Genomic DNA, 20,442 nt, shown 5'->3' with positions numbered 1-20,442 from the left:
TCACTGGTAATCGAGTCGTGTGTGCGCAGCACCACAATATCCTGTTTGTAGTACAAGTGAGTGTTTGCAGCCGATGTAACACACATGCACGGAAAGATGGACGCTTCTTTTACCAATAGATCCAAAAATCGTGTAATTTCTGTCGTGGGTCCCGGAACCAAACAAAAAAATATATATTGAAAACGGCCCTCACATCCCATACAACTCACACTCCTCCAAACATTATTATCAATAGTAAATATCATCATAACTTACCATGTGCATTGACAAGTCCCACACATGACGCATGTTCACAGGAGGTAATACTGCAAGAACGCCTTTCTCGCCGGTACATTTCCAAGTATTTTTAACTTCTTTTAGAAGCTTTGTGAGCCATTTCAGGTAACAATCCTCATCTCCCGCACAGGTGCAGGATATCCGTCCAGATGCACCGATGCCCCCACTGTCCAGGGGTTCTGCGTATGTGTGCCAAGCATTCTGTGGTGGATTATGTCATTTCCAAAGTCCTGTATTTATACATACCGTACTGTTTGAAAGTGAGTTGAACCTTGAGTACCGGTACGTCTATTAATTATGTATTATTGTACCGTGGACTTTGTCCATGAATTACATGTATTATTTACATACTATTGGCAGGTAGCTTTTAGACCTTAGACCCCTTAAACCTTTTAGACCCCTTCGAGCTTTCAGAACATTTTGACGCCTTTAGACCCGTTGGACGACATTAGACCCTTTAGAGGTTAGAGTATTTATAATATTATATACATTAATATTCATACGAGCGTCTCCATGTTGCCCATTTTTTAATGCATTTTTTGTCGGCCATGGTGCTACAAATCGCGCCTGTATTATGAGCGTATTTGGACAGTCATGTTACATTTACGCATTTGGAGTCTCCACACTTGGGTTGCTAAAGTGCATTCCGTGTTTGTTTAACAGTTTGAGACGCGGAAGGTTGACGTGTTTGTGTGCACGTTATCCGTGCAGTGTCGATTTAAAAGTCACGTGTCGTGTCTGTTTAAATGGCTTGTCCGGCAATGTCCGAGTCTGAACGTGTGAGCATTAGACAGTTCAGATTCTCCACCAAACATCCAGGCCAGCGACCCCTCGACGTACGTATTCCCGAGGTGTGTACAGATCTCGCAGAACGTGATTCGTGCTCGAACGATTCATACATCCTTCATTTTCGTCATTTTAATTTTAATCTCCTGGTGTAATGTTGGTTTCTGGGTTTTTTTCACAAGGTAATTAAGGCACTGTAAAAGGAAATACAACATTATTATTTTAATGCCTCATGCCCGTACCAAATAGGAAGGGGGACGACGGAGAGTGTGTCCACGTGTACCAAAAGGAGATTGGAAGTGTTGCCACCAAAACCTAACAGCAGGTTATGCAGGTATTGGCAATGTCACACGTGATCTATACCAGATCAGGTCCTCCATCAGAAGGGTGATCCATGCCAGATCAGGTCCTTGATTATAAGGATGATCCATGCCAGATGAGGTCCTTCATCAGAAGGATGATCCATGCCAGATCAGCTCCTCCATCAGAACGGTGATCCATGCCAGATCAGGTCCTTGATTAGAAGGGTCATCCATGCCAGATCAGGTCCTTCATCAGAAGGATGATCCATGCCAGATCAGGTCCTTCATCAGAAGGATGATCCATGCCAGATCAGCTCCTCCATCAGAACGGTGATCCATGCCAGATCAGGTCCTTGATTAGAAGGGTCACCCATGCCAGATCAGGTCCTTGATCAGAAGGATGATCCATGCCAGATCAGCTCCTCCATCAGAACGGTGATCCATGCCAGTTCAGCTCCTTCATCAGAAGGGTGATCCATGCCAGGTCAGCTCCTTCATCAGAAGGGTGGTCCATGCCAGATCACCTCCTTCATCAGAAGGGTGATCCATGCCAGGTCAGCTCCTTCATCAGAATGGTGATCCATGCCAGACCAGGTCCGGTCCTTCATCAGAAGGGTGATCCATGCCAGATCAGGTCCGGTCCTTCATCAAAAGGGTGATCCATGCCAGATCAGGTCCTTCATCAGAAGGGTGACCCATGCCAGATCAGGTCCTTCATCAGAAGGGTGATCCATGCCAGATCAGATCTTTCATCAGAATGGTGATCCATGCCAGATCAGATCTTTCATCAGAATGGTGATCCATGCCAGATCAGGTCCTTCATCAGAAAGGTGATCCATGCCAGATCAGATCTTTCATCAGAATGGTGATCTATACCAGATCAGATCTTTCATCAGAAGGGTGATCCATGCCAGGCCAGCTCCTTCATCAGAATGGTGATCCATGCCAGATCAGGTCCGGTCCTTCATCAAAAGGGTGATCCATGCCAGATCAGGTCCTTCATCAGAAGGGTGATCCATGCCAGATCAGGTCCTTCATCAGAAGGGTGACCCATGCCAGATCAGGTCCTTCATCAGAAGGGTGATCCATGCCAGATCAGATCTTTCATCAGAATGGTGATCCATGCCAGATCAGATCTTTCATCAGAAGGGTGATCCATGCCAGATCAGGTCCTTCATCAGAAGGGTGATCCATGCCAGATCAGATCTTTCATCAGAAGGGTGATCCATGCCAGATCAGGTCCTTCATCAGAAGGGTGATCCATGCCAGATCAGATCTTTCATCAGAAGTGATCCATGCCAGATCAGATCTTTCATCAGAAGGGTGATCCATGCCAGATCAGGTCCTTCATCAGAAGGGTGATCCATGCCAGATCAGATCTTTCATCAGAAGTGATCCATGCCAGATCAGGTGCTTTTGAGGTCAAAATGTCAATAGTAAGGGAAACATATGAAAATCTGTTAACTAAATTGTTACCAAAAAATGTCTTCACCAATATGTTTGTAAAGGTGTGTAATAACATGTGTTAAAATGTTGAAGGTCAACTCCCGTGGGAAACCCAGAAAAAAAGCTGTTGAATTCGGGTACCGAAAAATTATTTTCGATAATTTTTATTTTTTTAAATCGGCCCTTAAGTAACTTATGAGGGGTCAAATAAGGGTTTTTCATGATTCTGAGTTGATTGTTAACATTTATATTTCACCACAGACACTCCTTTGTGGAAAAATTTTTCTAAATATATCTCATTTTCTACTTTGCAGGACATGGAGTCTAGCAATATGGATGAAGACGTTACTCCACCTGTGCTCAATTGCTTCATCTGTGCACGCTCGGATACACCAGCTGAAAGGCTCATACAGGCAACTCCAAAGGGATACTCAACTTTATTGAAACAAGCAGAAACTGTCGAAAATGTTACTGTTGTGGAACGTATGAAGGAGGCTCAAAAGGAAGGAAAACTGAGGTACCACCAGAAGTGTAAAAATGATCTGTACAACAACTTTGTTGCAACCACCAAGAAGTCAGCTCAAGCATCAAAGGCAGAGAAAGAGTCATCAAAGTTGAAGAGAAGACACACTACTTGTGAGTTCAGTTCATCAACTGGCTGCAGTTCTAGAAGATCACAGTCAGTTGACCTCCTGTATAAGGATGTATGCATTCTTTGCAACCAACCAGCCCAGCTCTACAAAAATAATCCAGCACAAGCTAGAAAGAAATACAGAGTGCCAGATAATTTGACTGCAGATACACTGAAGGCAAGCTTGCTGAAGACAGCACGGAGTCGCGGGGATCACTGGGGCACTGAAGTCACTGGACGCCTGGAAGGGATCAACGACTTGGTAGCAGAAGAAACACTGTACCATTTGCGATGCAAACTTATGTTTGCGAGAGGTGACAGTTTGTCCAAGACTGATGAGGAAGGAAAAAGGAAGAGAGGACAGAGGAGTATTGATGAGGAGCGAGAGGCAGTTTTTATTGAATTCTGCGAATGGTTAGACTCAGAATTAGAGCATGGGGTAATGAACATGGACCAAGTCCATGAAAAGCTGCAGGAGTTTGATCAGTCACCAGAGAAGAGCCTTTCTTATTCAAAGCATTGGCTAAAGATAAAACTTCTAGAGAAATACGAAGACACCTTGTATTTCACAACACAGGAAAGAAGGGCAGATGTACTCTGTCTCAAAGATGGCACCGACAATATTCTGCGAGGGCATCATGCTAATCTTGACCATGGAGATGAGAAGACTCAGATCATAAAGACGGCACTCAAGTTCATATCCAATGATATTGCCTTGATTGATTTAGGTCCAAAGTCATACCCCACCACACACAGTATGACTGACATCGATAGTCAGCTGACACTTGTTCCTGCAAGCCTTCAGATGTTCTTGAGACCGATTGTCAAGACAGACGAAAGAGTTGCCGTTTGGGGGCAGAATTTTATTAAGGCCTGTCGACCTCGGTCTGGAGTATTGCCACACCAAATGGGGCTTGCCATACAACTTGATCATAGATTATTTGATCATAGCCATACATTCACTCCGTGCCTACCTGCAGACCCGGGACTGGATCCTTCTACAGAGCATGTCTCTGAACCCCAGTGACTATGGATGGACAATAGGTGTGCATGGGTATGAGCCAGTTCCAACACTGGACCCCACGGCTCCTGAGGAGCTATTGCAGTTCACGAGCTGTAATAGTCATGGAGATTGCAGCAACCGGCGATGCAGCTGCAAGAAGAATGGGGTCACGTGCATCTCGGCCTGTGGAGTCTGTAATGGCATTACATGCAGAAACTGCAGTCATGATGTTGTTGAGTCTGAAGACATAGACAATGACTGTTGAAACTTCTGACATTGTGAATGAGAAACAAGTGAATCCTCTTGGATTGCGCTGAGGTTCGGGCATGGAATTTCTAGGAGGAAGTATAATTTGTATGCAATGAAAGTACATGTAATATGGGAGCGAGTAAGATCGAGTAAGCTTCACCAGTGCGCGTGCGCGAATTTACGTCACGTCGGCAGCGAGAAGGCGTTCCCCAACACGAACCAATCAGGAACTGCCACGCCCACTTATATGATCTCCGAATTCCTGTGACAGGAATTAGCGTTACACTGGCTGGAAGTCAATCGCTAAAGGCGCTTCCTCAGCGCCAATCACCAGTGCGCGTGCGCGAATTTACGTCACGTCGGCAGCGAGAAGGCGTTCCCCAACACGAACCAATCAGGAACTGCCACGCCCACTTATATGATCTCCGAATTCCTGTGACAGGAATTAGCGTTACACTGGCTGGAAGTCAATCGCTAAAGGCGCTTCCTCAGCGCCAATAACTCTTGAGTATTATATACACAAAGAATTAAGTTAAGCACCCCCTAATATATATTCTTTGTGTATATGTATACATTGGCATATATTCTAAGGTTGCGAAGATGGTCCCTCCAATAGCCAATCTGGATGAATTGGAACGTGCATTACATCGGGAATGGAACAACCTGCCACAGCAACGCATACGACGGCTTACAGGGTCTATGAGACGTAGGGTTGAGTCAGTGATCCGATCACGTGGGTCCTACACACGTTATTGACGCAAAGATCGCTAGAGGTCTTCTCAGAACAATGACTGTACGTTAGAAAACATAAACGTCATCCACACTGTCCGTGATGGACCTATAGCTCCATACTTAAATTGAGGTGAAAATATGCCTAAAATTCCCAAAAATTTTCACCTTAAATTATTCAGAATAAAATATTGAAAACGGCATGATTGTTATGTTTTTATGTGACCATAATATCACTTCTCCAGAAAATATAGCAATATCATGGGTATATTACACTGTTTTGACGACAACAAACTTGTAATGTGCGAGGTTGTAAAAAAACGGGGGGGGTGCTTAACTTAATTCTTTGTGTATATATGTATGTGAAATAAAAGCTACTTTGTGTGTAAATGTAAAAGTGAAAATATAAATGTTAACAATCAACTCAGAATCATGAAAAACCCTTATTTGACCCCTCATAAGTTACTTAAGGGCCGATTAAAAAAAAAAAAAATTCTCGAAAATAATTTTTCGGTACCCGAATTCAACAGCTTTTTTTCTGGGTTTCCCACGGGAGTTGAACTTCAACATTTTAACACATGTTATTAGTTATTACACACCTTTACAAACATATTGGTGAAGAAATTTTTTGGTAACAATTTAGTTAACAGATTTGTGAAATATCTCATAAAATGCCTTTACTACAAGGTCACCTAAAATTGTCAATTTATTTTGTATTTTATCTTCAGCTGTGTTAGTCATGTTTAGCAGACAGAAGAAGAAAAAGTTTGAATAAAAAGCAGACATGGACGAGCTTTGCATTTTCAGATGCTTCCTAGTTTTGTAATTTAATTCCAGTTGTTATATACAATCTACTGTGTAACAGTAAGGGATACGTCTCCTTTAATGGTGTTCCCATTTTCCCGTTTGAGGTTTTGGACAGAGATTACGGCACATTTGTCTGGCCCAGTGCTATTGTGCTGGCTCAGTACATCTGGCACTTCAGACACCGTCTTCCTGAAAAGCATATACTGGAGGTAAAGTATTTGCAAACTTTATCATGTGAAGTGGGCATTTAAAATGCATGTTGTTATCATGTGAAGTGGGCGATTGACGTAGATCGTATGTAGCAAGTCTAGTACAGTGCTGTTGCTCAATGTGCCCGGACCATTCCTTGACTGGTTTCACAGGACACAATATCAGTTGCATTGTCACATTGCTTCTTGGTTGGATATTCGTTGCTTTTCTTTTGTTATAGCATTTGGCATGATTAAATAAAACTCTCCATAGCTGGGGGCAGGAACTGCTCTGCCTGGTGTGGTTGCATCATCATGTGGTGCAGCAGTGACTTTGTCGGACAACGCAGATCTTCCACGTTGCCTCGACAACTGTCGCCGTAGCTGCCAAGCGAATGGGATTACCGATGTCCGCGTTCTGGGCCTCACCTGGGGAGACGTTTCTCCGGACTTGATCCTTCTTCCAGCGGTGGACATAATCCTGGGATCGGATGTCTTTTATGAACCTAAAGGTGAAGTTTTCATCCAATTTTGTCTTTTATTAATGATACCTTTGTGGTTTCTTCTTTTTACAGTAAAAATGAAACGAGGTTGTTTTGTGCTTTGTGGACCGTGTTTAGATATTTCCAGCTTGGCTCGGTCTCGTCCTTGATCCATGAAATGTTTTTGGTTTGTTTTTTTCTGTTTCACTATTTTCGTTTTACCTCTGCATCGATAGGTCGGCCCTCGTATAACGTCGATTCACTTAAATGCCCTTAATCAAGTAGAGAACAAAGATTCACCATAAGTCACGACTTCCAATTTTGAGTCGCGGTGGAAACAGCCTTGCTCCACCGCCCGCCAAACACGAGCCAACAAGCAACAATAATGAGCCTGGTAGTAAGAAATCAACAATGGTTACAGGTCTAAGAGTTATAGCAGGGTCTGTAGGGTCCTAACCGGATCAAGGGGTCGTAGCAGTCTGAATGGATCTAAAAGGTCTAAAGGGTATGTTTCAACAGTAGTTTCAGGTCGAGAGGGGTTGAAGGGGTTTAAATAGTCCAAACGGGCTCCAAAGATCTGAAGGTCCTAAAGGGTCTTAAATTTCTTAATAGTCTGTCACAAATTTCTCTATTTTAAAATATTTATCTTCTATTTGAAGTATGCCATGTCTGCTTGTTACCTCCACCACCAAAAGTGGATGGAGGTTATGTTTTCACCCCTGTCTGTCTGTGAACAAGATATCTCAAAATGTTGTGGACGGATTCGGACAAAATTTGGCAGTATGTGACAAGGACGAAATGATTAGATTTTGGTGAAGATCCGGATTCGGATCCAGCTACGAGAATTTTTAAAGTGATTCTTCACCATTGGGAGATAGGGCCAAAAACGATACATAGCAGGATATCTCAAAGTTGTGGACGGATGATTTTGATTAGATGCGATTCTGTATTGAGATTTTCTTGTCTACTCTGGGATACAAAACGTAAACTGTTCACTTGGCGGAGGTATGCTCTTTACTGAGTGCCATTCTAGTTTAATTCTGCATTGTTTTTGTTATTTCACAGTTCATGGAACCTTTTATGGATTTTTTATTTATTTATCTTGTAAGCAATCATTGATTGTAAATTCTGAATATGTATGCATATGTAATTCAGCCATTGGCTGCCAGATATGCTTTTAATAAACCATTTTGTATTTTGATTTGATCGGGTCAAAGAGTTGAAAAAGGTCCAAAGGGTCTAAAATGTTATTTCGGGGTCTAAAAGGTAAATGCCGAAAAGGTATGTTCCAATAATCTAATGAATACACATAGTCACGGTCCAATAATACATAATTGATAGATGTACTCACATGGGTCTCCAATAATACGTAATTGATAGATGTACTCACATGGGTCTCCAATAATACGTAATTGATAGATGTACTCACATGGGTCTCCAATAATACGTAATTGATAGATGTACTCACATGGGTCTCCAATAATATGTAATTGATAGATGTACTCACATGGGTCTCCAATAATACGTAATTGATAGATGTACTCACATGGGTCTCCAATAATACGTAATTGATAGATGTACTCACATGGGTCTCCAATAATACGTAATTGATAGATGTACTCACATGGGTCTCCAATAATACGTAATTAATAGATGTACTCACATGGGTCTCCAATAATACGTAATTGATAGATGTACTCACATGGGTCAACCAAGGCTTCATCTCGACAAGGGTTCACTGTCCACCCAGATGTTTTTCAGTTTTATATACAGCACAGTATATATTAAATCGCAGCCTTATGTCCCATCGGGACTAAGAGGATGAGGGAGTGAGTGATGTATTAAATCAATCAGATGGAAATTGACATGACCTTTACCTTTTGACCTCAAACAATAGGCTTCTTCCTTTTGTCTACCTTTAGCAGGTGATTAAGTTTGTGAAGATCAGAGTAAATATGTGACCTGTTGGCGATTGACATGCAAACAGCCAATAATAGACGAGACCAACCAATACCAATAATAGACGAGACCAAACATTATTTGCAAATCTTCAATTTCGCAACAAACAGGAATGAAAACATCACCTCCATCTGCCATGAGTGGCGGAGGTAACGAATGTTTTATTCTCACTAATGATACTCAAATTTGCTTTTTGAAGGTTTTGAAGAATTTGTGCATTTTTTTCCATTTCAGACTTTGAAAAAGTTTTTTCAACTGTGGTTTACTTGCTTCAAAAATCTCCTCGAGCAGAATTCTGGACAACATATCAAGTTCGAAGGTAGGCCGCATTTCATATTGTGAAAACATACCTCTGAAATCCTTATTTTCCAAAGATCTTGTAAGAAAGTTTAAAATAAGGCAAATTTCTAAAGCTTTCGTAGTCTCAACACAATATATCAAGGAAACTCAAAATGTGAATTACCCACAATCGAGTGGCCATTGTGGGGTGAGCACCTCCAGTCTGGTACGTAAGGTGCGCGGTCCACCGCACGTTCAAACATGGTCCTGTTTTAATTGCATCTTATTCTACACTTACAGTCTGAATTGGACTATCGAGCCATTACTGCTCAAGTGGAAACTTCAATGCAGAGAAGTACCCTGTTCTTCATTTGGAGCGACTTTCCCAGAGTTTGCCGGAATCACCATCTCCAGCACTTGTACCATCAGAATGTTTGTAATTACAATGAAGGAAAAACAACACGTATGATGCAAGTAATTTTGTGTTACGGTATTTATTTTTGCACAAATAAATTTCATCTGTTTTTATCTCGCGTACAATTAAATTATATAATTGTACAATTTGCACATTACTTTACTGCACTGTACTGTGCTAAAACCTGAATTTTTGGGAAGGAGGTTGGGGGTGGTGGTGGCTATGGCATTCGTGCACCCTGCTATTTTCAGTTGTGAATTTACCACTGGGCAAGTCACTACTCCCAACGAAGATTGCTGCCCAAATCATCAACCAAAGCAGGACTACCATCTTACTGGCATACAATGGCGTGCCATTTTTAAAAAATGAGACATTTAGTATTCACAAGCAAATGCTTGCATTAACAGACAGACAGACAAGTTAATTTTGGCTCGTGACGATGGTGCACTCATTGATCATTTCTAGTCAGGCGAGGAAAGAAATCTTTGGCCTGTAACAAGAACGTTTCATATGTGCCAGGAGTGAAACTGTTCCACAGCAAACCACTGTGCTGCTGGCGGGTCTCTCCTGTTGGTGAGATAGTTCACACCCTTAAACGATGATAGTAGAATCTGCAAATGGCTAGTCCTTCTACCTCCAGTAGGATGTGAACCTAGAACCTACGGAATACGAGCCTGGCATCATTACCCTACACCCACCGTTCCATTCAGGTGCCTTAAAAGTTTTTGTTTTTTTGGTAAAAATGCCCAAAATGTCCCATCACGGATTGTCAACACCTCAAATTGCCTTTAAATACCCTCAAACACTAACTGCCAATTCAGTACCCACATTATTTGTTTTAACACCGGTGACCATCAATGCATTTGAAGCGTAACAAAGACAAAGGCATTGTGGGGATGTTGGCATGTATTTAATCATGCACCTTTTTTTATCAAATCAAAAACATTTTTTCCACCTATTAAACATTCGTAAATTTGTATGAAACAAACTGAGGTTTTTTATCGAAAGAGGTGGCAATGATCATGCAAAGGGAAGGGAACGGTGTGGTTCACATGTGCTACGGGCCAGCTGCAGGGTTTAGGATGCTCGTGGAGGAAGAGTGGGCATTGGCTGCCTGAGATTGAGTGCTTGGTGTTGGGTTGCATTCTGCGTTGAGCGCAGCGACGTGATCTGTTGCACCCATCGAGTGAAGTAGTTGACAAGCTTGCTGAAGGCTTTCTCTGTGGGAGCAGAGTAATAATTTTACGAGGTACAGCAAATGAACGCCGAAGTCTCCACAGCACCTCCCGTCGAATGGTAAATCGCGGGAGGAATTTTGAATTCCATCACGGCCGTGCCATACAAAAGCCTGCTCTTTTCAAAAGCTACAGCACCTTTTACAGAAAAGTGCATGTCAGCAGATGGCACATTTGGCTTATCGGTTTCTTCAAACGACGGTACACTTTATGATGCCACTTGTTGTTTACCCACCCCGTGGGTGGGTAAATGATGTGAATTTGCTGAGGGCAGACCTTGGACTACACCAGGGCGTCTTACAGAAATTCGCTCCTGCCCTACACCCTCTTGGTGATGAGAAGGGCAAGCAACAAGCAAACAAACGCGGTTTTCTCCACAGGATGCCCTGCCTGTGAAGCACCAGGATGACAGTTTACAGTGGGGTTGAAAATCAAAACTAGACCGAGATGGCGCAGATTTGACTACACTGCCTCGCAAGCTCCCCAAACAACGCAACATGAAGTTAAAATACATGCGCACTGTGTATACATTACATGGTCCCCTTGGTTTGGGCACCACAATTAAAAGTTAGTCAGTGGGACTCTGATTTGTCGTTCGAGCACACTCGAGTATCCCATAAAGAGGCCAATTCTGCAGTTGTTTGTCCTTGCAATTGTTTCTACAGGGTCCAAGTATCTTGGAGGAGCAGCAATACAAATCATGCAGACAAATACGTGGACAATACAGGACGTTACTTCAGACAAACAGAGCCGCTGAGCTTTGGAGGAGTGACGCAACTTCCCAGGGTACTCTCTGTAGAAGCGTCGCCATCTTTTACGTCACTTTTCTCTCCGCACTTCATGGGGGCAATTAAGGAGACATTTCCTCCACCGCATGAGTACGTCTGTGCTCTTTAAATGCTGAAAATCGAGCGAGGAAGCATCGCATACTCATTTATTATTATTATTATTTTTTTTTAATCAAGCATTTTAAGTCTCAGCCACAGTCGGAATCCAACCGTTGACCTCCCAGACTCGGAGCAAACATTCTAACCATTTGCCACAGAGTCTAGTAATCAACTCCTTCATGAACCTTTAACACTCTACACTACAAGAGGAAATAAATACTCCAATTTTGATAACAAATGGTTGGTACACAATCACGTTTTACACAAATGGGTTAATCTTGCTGACTCACCTGGCCTGCCTCCTCTCCGTGTCGGGACACCCAAAGGCGAGGCGATAGATGGACGTGGCCGCGTGGTAGATGTAGCGACACAGGTTGGCAAGCTGAGGGGGGCTCTGTCCACCTTCTGCATCCCACTCACACCAAACCCTTGGCAGGATACTCACTATCTGTGGGTGAACGACCAATGAAACGGTACGGTAGGTTAAGCACTTTTAATAAACTAAGTGCATTCCTTCAATAAATTGGAAATGGTACCTGGTGTTGTCGTTTTTTTATTTGTAAGTATTTTTTATGAAACTAATCATGTGCATTCACAATCAAAAACATTGTAAACTAAAAAAAAAAAATTCCTCTATGAATCAGGAACCGCCAGTAACCTATAACCCATCCCCTTTTCCCCATTGAAACAATGGCACGGCATACATTCACGGATCTTCATCAACATTTGCAGATTTTGCCTTAACATTCGTGGATTTTGAAATGTTCAGAACCTATCCCCCCTTTTTAACATTGAAACAATGCCCCCACATTCGCGGTTCCAACTTTCGTGGCATTTTCCAGAAACGTATCCCCGGTGAATATCGGGGTCCGAGTGTACTGTATATAACAGCAACTCATCGTCACTGGCTTGTATCCCATGCACTGACATATGAGTGGAGGTCAGACCTCCACTCATATGTCAGGATAAGGGAATGGGAGAGTTAGCAAGTATTCTGTAAACATGCCAGATATTTTCATGGAGGAGGCCATGAGAGCAATCAAATCACTTCAAGGTTATACGTGGGTGCATTAGGTATGCTCATTAGGTAATACACCGGTTAGGTATGCTCACTTTTACCACGTTTCAAAAAACATTAACCAAAGGACTATCACTATCGACAGCCAGTTCAAAGTGCTACAGAAGACAATGCATTATTAAAATGCTGCAGCATCATGTAACGTTTGAGTGTGTCAACATTTCAAACAGAAATACAGCCTTTAAAAAATATATATATACAGGATTGAGGCTCGTGAAAGAGCCAACATTTATCACACAAAAATCAAAACAGACACACAAAGTATATAAAAAGGGGAGCTATATAATAAGGGGAGCGGTAGACAAGATGGGGAGAGAAGGGGAAGCACACAAACACAACATTTGAGAGCAGGGACATTGGGAGATCTGTGGGAAAAAGAGGGCTTGGGGGGAGGAGGCGTGGGAAGGGGAGGGGGGGGGGGGGTGTGAGAGGTATAAAACACAAGGATACTGCAAAGACTTACAGGAAAGATGGTATTTCAAAAAAGTGGATCTGGGGTGAAATTAGTGGGGGTAGAGAAGATCAAGGTTTTAGATCGGGGGAAGATAAGAGATGGTGGTGAACAGCTGTTGTAAAGACCTGGAGGGAGGAGTGGGATTGAAGAGAGTGAGGGAGTTTGTTTGAGAGGCAGGAGAAAAGAGGAGTGAAGGTGAGCAGAGAGTCTTGATTTTGGCAGTTTTACCATAAGAGGGTTGCAGGCAGATCTTGTGCGACCTGTAGGAATATTTGGGGGACAGAGGCCAGAGAGAGCTGGGGGAGCAAGGCCAGAGAGGAGTCGGTAGAAGACAGAAAGACCACAAACCTGCCTGCGGTGAGTAAGTGAGAGGCCCTCGGAGTTAGCTTCATCGCCTTCCAACAACTCCCGATTTTGACAGCCCCCGACCATGGCACAAGTCCAGTTTTGTGGAATAACATTTGGCATTATCGAGGAAGTTGCAATTAATGAATGCTGGGACCACAATTAATCAAACACGAGATCCACCGAGAGGTTTTGATTTGACAGACAGAAAATGTAACCCATTAACATGGAAATCCGCCATTTTTGTAAGGTCCCGATTTTGCTTTCTTGAGACTCAACTATTTTGCTTTCTCAGCAGCGGGTGATATCTCACAAAAGGAAAATCTCGAGTCGTTGCTAAACGTAGGGAGATCACCGTTTTTACCCCACGCACACGAAGCGAAATGCAGGATTAAGCAATCGGTTCACTTTGTCTGTCTCTGTGTGTGTGCAGATGTCAGTCTATTAATGAGGAATTCCTCAATTTCAATTGAATTTTATATTTTGAACACTGTAGAACAGAAATCGGAACAAGAACCTGCAGTTTAGCAGTAATTTGGCTTCTATTATTACCTCAATTAGCCTCAATGCCAAACAGGAAATTAGAGCTGTCTCCCTTGACATATCACGTGCCTTCGATACGGTCTGGCACCCAGCTCTGCTCACCAAACTCTCCTCCTATGGTATCCATGGAAATCTCCACGCATGGCTTGCGGACTTCCTCTCTGGTCGTAGTCAACGTGTGGCCCTAAATGTATTTCTCTCATCTCCCCTTCCTGTTCAGGCTGGAGTTCCCCATGGTAGTGTTCTGGGCCCTGTGCTTTTTCTGGTCTTCATCAATGATCTCTCTGACTCTCTTAAAAATCCTCTCTATCTCTTTGCTGATGACTCCACTCTCTGCTGCTCCATTCCTCATCCCTCAGATCGGCAGTCTGCAGCCTCATCACTCTCTGCAGACCTGGACAAAATCACAGACTGGTCAAACAAGTGGAACATGTCTTTCAATCATAACAAATCTCACACTCTTACTACGTCTCTCCAAAAAGACCGACTGGACAACCCTCCCATCCACTTTCTGAACAATCCTCTCCAAGGAGTTCTGTCACTCAAGCTTTTGGGTCTATCTGCCATGATCTTTCCTGGGAAAACCACATTTCAAATCTGGCCTCCAAAGCCAGTCGCCGACTGGGCATCCTCCGTCGTGCGAAGTCCTTCCTTGGCACACCTGAACTCCTCACCACATACAAGGCTTTCATCCGCAGCTCAATGGAATACTGTCCTCCCCTCTGGGCCAGTGCTCCTGCCTCACACCTCGCTCGGCTTCACGCTGTTGAAACCAAAGCTTTCAGAATCGTTGGAATCTCCCGCGATGAAGCTAACTCCGAGGGCCTCTCACTTACTCACCCCGCAGGCAGGTTGGTGGTCTTTCTGTCTTCTATAGACTCCTCTCCGGCCTTGCTCCCCCAGCTCTCTCTGGGCTCTGTCCCCCAAATAGTCCTACAGGTCGCACAAGATCTGCCTGCAACCCTCTGATGGTTAAACTGCCAAAATCAAGACTCTCTGCTCACCTTCATTCCTCTTTTCTCCCACCTCTGGAATAAACCCCCTCACTCTCTTCAATCCCACTCCTCCCTCCAGGTCTTTAAAACAGCTGTTCACCACCATCTCTTATCTTCCCCCATCCAAAACTTTGATCGTTTCTACCCCCGCTAATTTCACCCCAGATCCATTTTTTTGAAATACCAACTTTTTTCCTGGAAGTCCTTGTAGTATCCTTGTGTTTTATACTTCTCACACCCCCACCCCCTTCCCACGCCTCCCCCCACCAAGCCCTCTCCCTCCCACAGATCTCCCCATATCCCTGCTCTCAAATGTTGTGTTTGTGTGCTTCCCTTTCTCTCCCCATCTTGTCTACCGCTCCCCTTATTATATAGCTCCCCTTATTATATACTTTGTGGGTCTGTTTTGATTTTTTGTGTGATAAATGTTAGCTCTTTCACGAGCCTCGATCCTGTATTGTTACGGGGTCCTCCCCTATCCTCTGGTCTCGGTAAACCTCAGAACCCCGAGGAAGTCCCCGGCAGAAAGACGTGTGGTCCTTGGTTGAAAATAAGCCAATCAATAACGAGTCCACACCAAGGGTTACGAACAAACCCTTTCACGAGCCTCGATTCAGTATACAAAAAAAACAAAAAAAACAAAAAAAAACCCACAATATATTATAAATCACACACAGGAATCACGACCCCAGTTAGTACAGCACTTCACCATATAATTCCTATCTACAGGTGGCACCACCTTATCGAGTCCCTTAACCCCCAAACTCACGGCCCTTTCCCCAATGTCTCTGTACCCCTCCCAGGCGACGGTCGATTCGCTCCAGCGATCGTGGAATCAATTTCCGATTCCAATCAGGGGAGGCGTAGACGAACGAACCAACCCGCAGATCACGTGGTCCAATCCCCAGCACGATAGCGGTAGAATGGGAAACCTCCCAAAGACGATTTCTGGTACGTACACGGTTGCGGTTCAATCCGCGAGTCTCCTCAATAACCCTCCAAAAGCCACTGTCTTGTACAGCCGTCCCCGGCACCCCACCGGAGAATAACGCCCGGCCGACGCGGCACAAAAACCTGGTCACTGCCGGTTGTGTGCGTGGCGAAGATGGCGGACGGCTTTCTCTCGCACCCGGGTTTGGAGGTACGGATACTCGGCAACCTCAGTGAGGATACCCGACTACGCAGGCTCCGCAGCAATCCGACGATCTCCTATCGCGCGGACTTCTTTTCAAGGAGGCAAAGTTCCCTTGTACTGTACGTTTGACTGCTCGGTCCGGAGCTGCAACCAGAAACGTCTGCTCATGATCTTCCGCCGCTTCTTCTCCCTCCTGCTCCTTATCTCTTCCGGGTCACGATCCGATTTCCGGCCACATTTTACCAGGAGCGCTTTTAACCCTTTTAACCACAATAAGCATCATCTAGAATCAAGCACGACCACAAGAACCACCATAATTAGGGCCGGTATCCGTAACAGTATACAAAAAAAATAATTGGCAAAGCATACAGAATCTCATTTCGAGCACACACAGAGCAAGGTAATTGTGTTTTAGTCTGCCTGTCTGGAAGGCAGACAAAATTGAAAATAATTCCAAAAAGAAAACTTACTGTTATGAGGGACCCCATGAAGAACACAAACAACAAATAACATGCAGGAATAACGAATTTAATGTGTTCGATAAGGTGGCGTAAAAGACGGTGCATCAATGGCGGGAAACTGAAAAAGTTATGTTTTTTTTCCTGCAGCCTTAAACCCTTTAATTTATTCTAATTGAATTATATACTTGAACAATAGAACAAAATTGCTTTCTTGGCACTTGAACCTTACATCTAGCAATACTTAAACAAAATATTCATGCCGTCGCATACCCCGAGGGCAGAGTAACAGAGATTCAGCATTCAGATAATATGGTGACACCTTCCATCAACAGTTTAAAAGATCCTTTCCATGTGTCCATTTCTCTCGTATGTTTAAGTGTTTTATGGATGGGGCTTATTGACAAACAATAGCAAAGAGCTGACTTATCTGTCGTGCCTACCAGTCTGAGAAGCTGTGCCACGTGATATAAATTATGGCGCCAACGCAATCATCCCTGCACTATCGTGGTTCAAATTTGTCCTGATTTAAAATGAAATTTATTCATTTGTTGATAAAAAGCAGAATAATGTTTGCAGATTTATCACTTTGAGGAAATTTGTGTTTAGTGTTGGTGAACAATATCCAGGACATCGACTTCTGAATACATATACACAAACTTTAGGTGTAATGAAAAAAAATATATGTCAAGCGCCAACACAGCTTCATCCAAATATCTACAGGATATGAGATAACCCCTTCGGCCTGTTACCTGCTGGGCTTGCATGAGGCCAGATGATGGTGGCGCGGCCTGAAGGGAGAGGAGCAGGTATCGATTGAGGATCCCATCAAGGGAAAGCTCTCTCAAGGACGTCGCATTCAGCATGCCGTTCCAAGCGGCCACACTGCGCATGAGCTGGAGCACAAGCATCGTTTCTTAAAGCTGAATAATAAAATATTGTTTCGGTTCTGGTCTGGAGGATAAAATGGGGAATAGATTGGAATAGTTATTTTCATAGTACAAGTGTCGGGTAAGCACAAGTGTGGTGCAATTAGAGTTATGTGAGCAGAGCAGCGCAGGTCAAGTTTCATTGTCTTATGGTTTTGGAGTGCATTGCAGTTTGTTTGGCTGAGGCCGAGCGAAGCGACGCTGTTTATTCCTGATGCGTGAAACACCCTGCAACCCATGCCTGCATAAATCAGATTTCTTTGGAACGGCGGCCACATGTAACCGTTTAAAAATTCTCCATGGGTAGGCACTCCCATGTTGAAAGTTTCATGTCAATCACTCGAAACAGTTGAGCAAAAAAAATAATTATAAAACGAATAAAGGTGAAAAAGCGAGGGTAGAAGAAGAAAAGAAAAGGTGAGAGCCTCGGCCGACGTTCCACAACATGGTCAAGGATGGTTGTGGATGCCTATTACTATGTTATTTTATTGTGATCACCGCTGAACAGCCATGTTTCTTCTATTTTCTTCATTTTCTCTGAATAAATTCCTGCTTGATGAAGACCTGTGTGGTCACTGGAAATGGCCTTCATAGCGCTCAACAAATTGGCCGATTAACTCATTGCTGACGAGCAGACTGGATCCGCGCTTATGCGCATCAAGCACAGACCATCGACAAGCTCTGCTCGGCTATTCAGTCGGCAATTCCACCATGGTTGTTGTGTTTGGAGACGCAGATTCGGACCAAATTAACCTGGCGGACACGGAGAACTTTCTGTCCCATACCCGTCGAGCGGTGTGACGGTTGTGGAAGACAATGCAACTGTAACAATATTTTCTTCATCTACTTATAAAGGACAACAGCATGAGGACATTTATAAAATATTCTGCCTTAATAAATGGATAGTCGTAAAACTTACTTTGACAGCAGACCAAAATTTTCGCAACGCAAACCTTGCCTGTGCACTGCCCTTCTCCATAACCCTAGGGTCGGTGGATGGATGGGAGATAGAGAGCGGTGAGGGATTAGTTGTTGTTCTACAATGACATGCTAAAGGAAGTGAAACTCCATGACAATGACGTTGCCTTTTACAACCGAGGTGGCTCAACAATCCATGCTAGGCAGGTCGGCCTGCTTGGTATTTCCATCTGAGCACACAGCTCATGATTCTAGAATCCTGGGTTTAAACCCCATACACCGTGTCGACTCGATCCATCATCTATTTGTACCCTTGTCTTATACGTGCTATATGTATAGGATCCTCCATGAGTCCGAGATCACAGTGAAAAATGTCCACCCTTACTGGTCCTCGTCAGAACTCAAAATGTACATTTAAAGCAGCACGCAGGGAGACATGCATTCACGGCAAGGCCAATCATGATCACGTGCGTTCCAATCTTAAACCATGTGGAACCTAAACAAGCTTACGATTTGTGGTAAATGGGTATGAACACATCTTCATCGACGGCTTGGCGGAGTCGAAGCAGAATCGATTTGAGCAGCGCCTGGTGGAGACATTTCCTCAGAAGATAATTCTTATTTCCTCATTTATTCCATAATAAAACATGCAAGTAGTGAGGAATTGATGGTCGTTTGTGTGTGATACCACGGTGCATGTACAGCGGCGACGATGGTACAGTGCATGTGCGCCATGTCGAAATAGATGGCACAGTCAAGACCTGCCTCTCCCACCAAATGTGTTTGATTATGCACAAGATTCAATATTGGTTCACGAGTTATCAAGTGACCACTATATTCGTCATGTGTGTGTCTGTCTGTCTGTCTCTGTGTGTGTGTCTGTCTGTCCGCAGCATAACTAACTACCCGATGATATCATCCGATCTTGATGAAACTTGGGTGGGAGGTTGATATCATGATCCAGTTGTGTCCTGCCGAGAGTGGGCGTATTGCACCCATTGTGGGCGGAGCCACGCCCGAAAAAGATCTTTTTAGGGGGTAATCGAGTTCAAGCTACATCTTCTCCGAGGGAGTTGGTGGAATCTGACAGGGGTTTCGGTATTTGGTTAGGCCAATGTCATGTGTCTAGCCCCACGGAGCTCGATTTTTCATTTGTTTTAAATTTTATTTATTTATTTATTTATTTTTTCATTTCATTTTTCACCGAGTTTTCGGTATTGTGTAGCTAACTAACCTCATAACTGATTATACATTATTTTCTATCTCATTTCAAGGTCAGTAACCTTCGTTTTGACATTTCCGGGCCTGGCCTGTCCAGGCCTATTTTGGTTACAGTCCGTCCTTTGTCATTGAATACCGCTCGCTCGTGAACCATCGTCGTCTCCTGACTTGTTTTACTTACAATTCCTTTCACAAAAAACATTGCGAGAAAAATAATGTTGATTACAAGTGGTAATGGTAAGTATGCCCGCACATACTCTTAGTTAAAATAAACAGGTGACCATGTAAATACAAAGCCTGGTGTTGGCTTAACGGTTATGGTGGCTGGGTTATCTTCGGGGCTCGAGTTTGAGTCCTTGTCATGCCGTTAAATTACACCAGGTGGGTTGACTCAGCTCGTCATCCTCCCGAGGTCGGCAAAATGAGTACCCGCTTACTGGGAACAAGGGGTACCGCATCAGCAGCACAGCCGTGCTCCCAGCGATGATGCAGAAAGTAGCCACAAGTTGCATGCAAAATTTATTTCAGGTGGCAAGTCCAATGTAGTAGGAAAGGCCTCAAAAAGCATGGAATACGTGGACATTTACAGATAACGTGTGGGGAAGATGCTCTTTCGATGGACGCAGGCCAGACAACTCTGACAGGCCATCAGACGAGCAGCATCGATTTATTAGTTTTGGTACGAGTAATGT

The 20,442-nt window shown here is 43.7% G+C and overlaps 2 protein-coding genes across 7 annotated transcripts in view; one reads left to right on the top strand and one right to left on the bottom strand.

The window, feature by feature from the left end:
* The first annotated feature begins 450 nt into the window (after positions 1-450).
* Positions 451-9,665, top strand: METTL23 (methyltransferase 23, arginine). Of its 6 annotated transcripts, none has more exons than XM_068115580.2 (5): positions 451-536; positions 6,334-6,438; positions 6,692-6,929; positions 9,093-9,177; positions 9,438-9,665. In XM_068115580.2, the coding sequence occupies exons 1-5, from the start codon at positions 462-464 to the stop codon at positions 9,604-9,606; spliced, it is 672 nt and encodes a 223-aa protein (XP_067971681.2). In that variant the 5' UTR covers positions 451-461; the 3' UTR covers positions 9,607-9,665. The 6 variants fall into 6 exon arrangements, 2 of the variants coding, with proteins under 2 accessions (XP_067971681.2, XP_067971680.2); XR_013623620.1 differs by lacking the exon at positions 451-536 and adding an exon at positions 899-1,127 and having other exon boundaries at positions 3,125-6,438; XR_013623619.1 differs by lacking the exon at positions 451-536 and adding an exon at positions 901-1,112 and having other exon boundaries at positions 3,125-6,438; positions 6,768-6,929.
* Positions 9,666-10,440: 775 nt separating this feature from the next.
* The window catches only part of LOC137426746 (PAX3- and PAX7-binding protein 1), a 45,365-nt gene continuing 35,363 nt past the window's right edge, over positions 10,441-20,442 (bottom strand). The window contains exons 15-19 of the mRNA XM_068115575.2: positions 19,040-19,116; positions 18,531-18,594; positions 17,435-17,578; positions 11,965-12,122; positions 10,441-10,772 (exon numbers count right to left, since the gene is read on the bottom strand). Of these exons, the coding sequence (XP_067971676.1) occupies positions 10,610-10,772; positions 11,965-12,122; positions 17,435-17,578; positions 18,531-18,594; positions 19,040-19,116 (606 nt within the window). The 3' untranslated portion in view covers positions 10,441-10,609. The remainder of the gene's footprint in view (positions 10,773-11,964; positions 12,123-17,434; positions 17,579-18,530; positions 18,595-19,039; positions 19,117-20,442) is intronic.

The sequence above is a fragment of the Myxine glutinosa genome, chromosome 5 (genome assembly GCF_964187855.1).
Source record: "Myxine glutinosa chromosome 5, kmMyxGlut1.1, whole genome shotgun sequence".
Lineage (NCBI taxonomy): Eukaryota > Metazoa > Chordata > Myxini > Myxiniformes > Myxinidae > Myxine > Myxine glutinosa.
The sequence above is the reverse complement of the archived record's forward strand: the minus strand, read 5'-3'. Positions and strand labels throughout refer to the sequence as shown.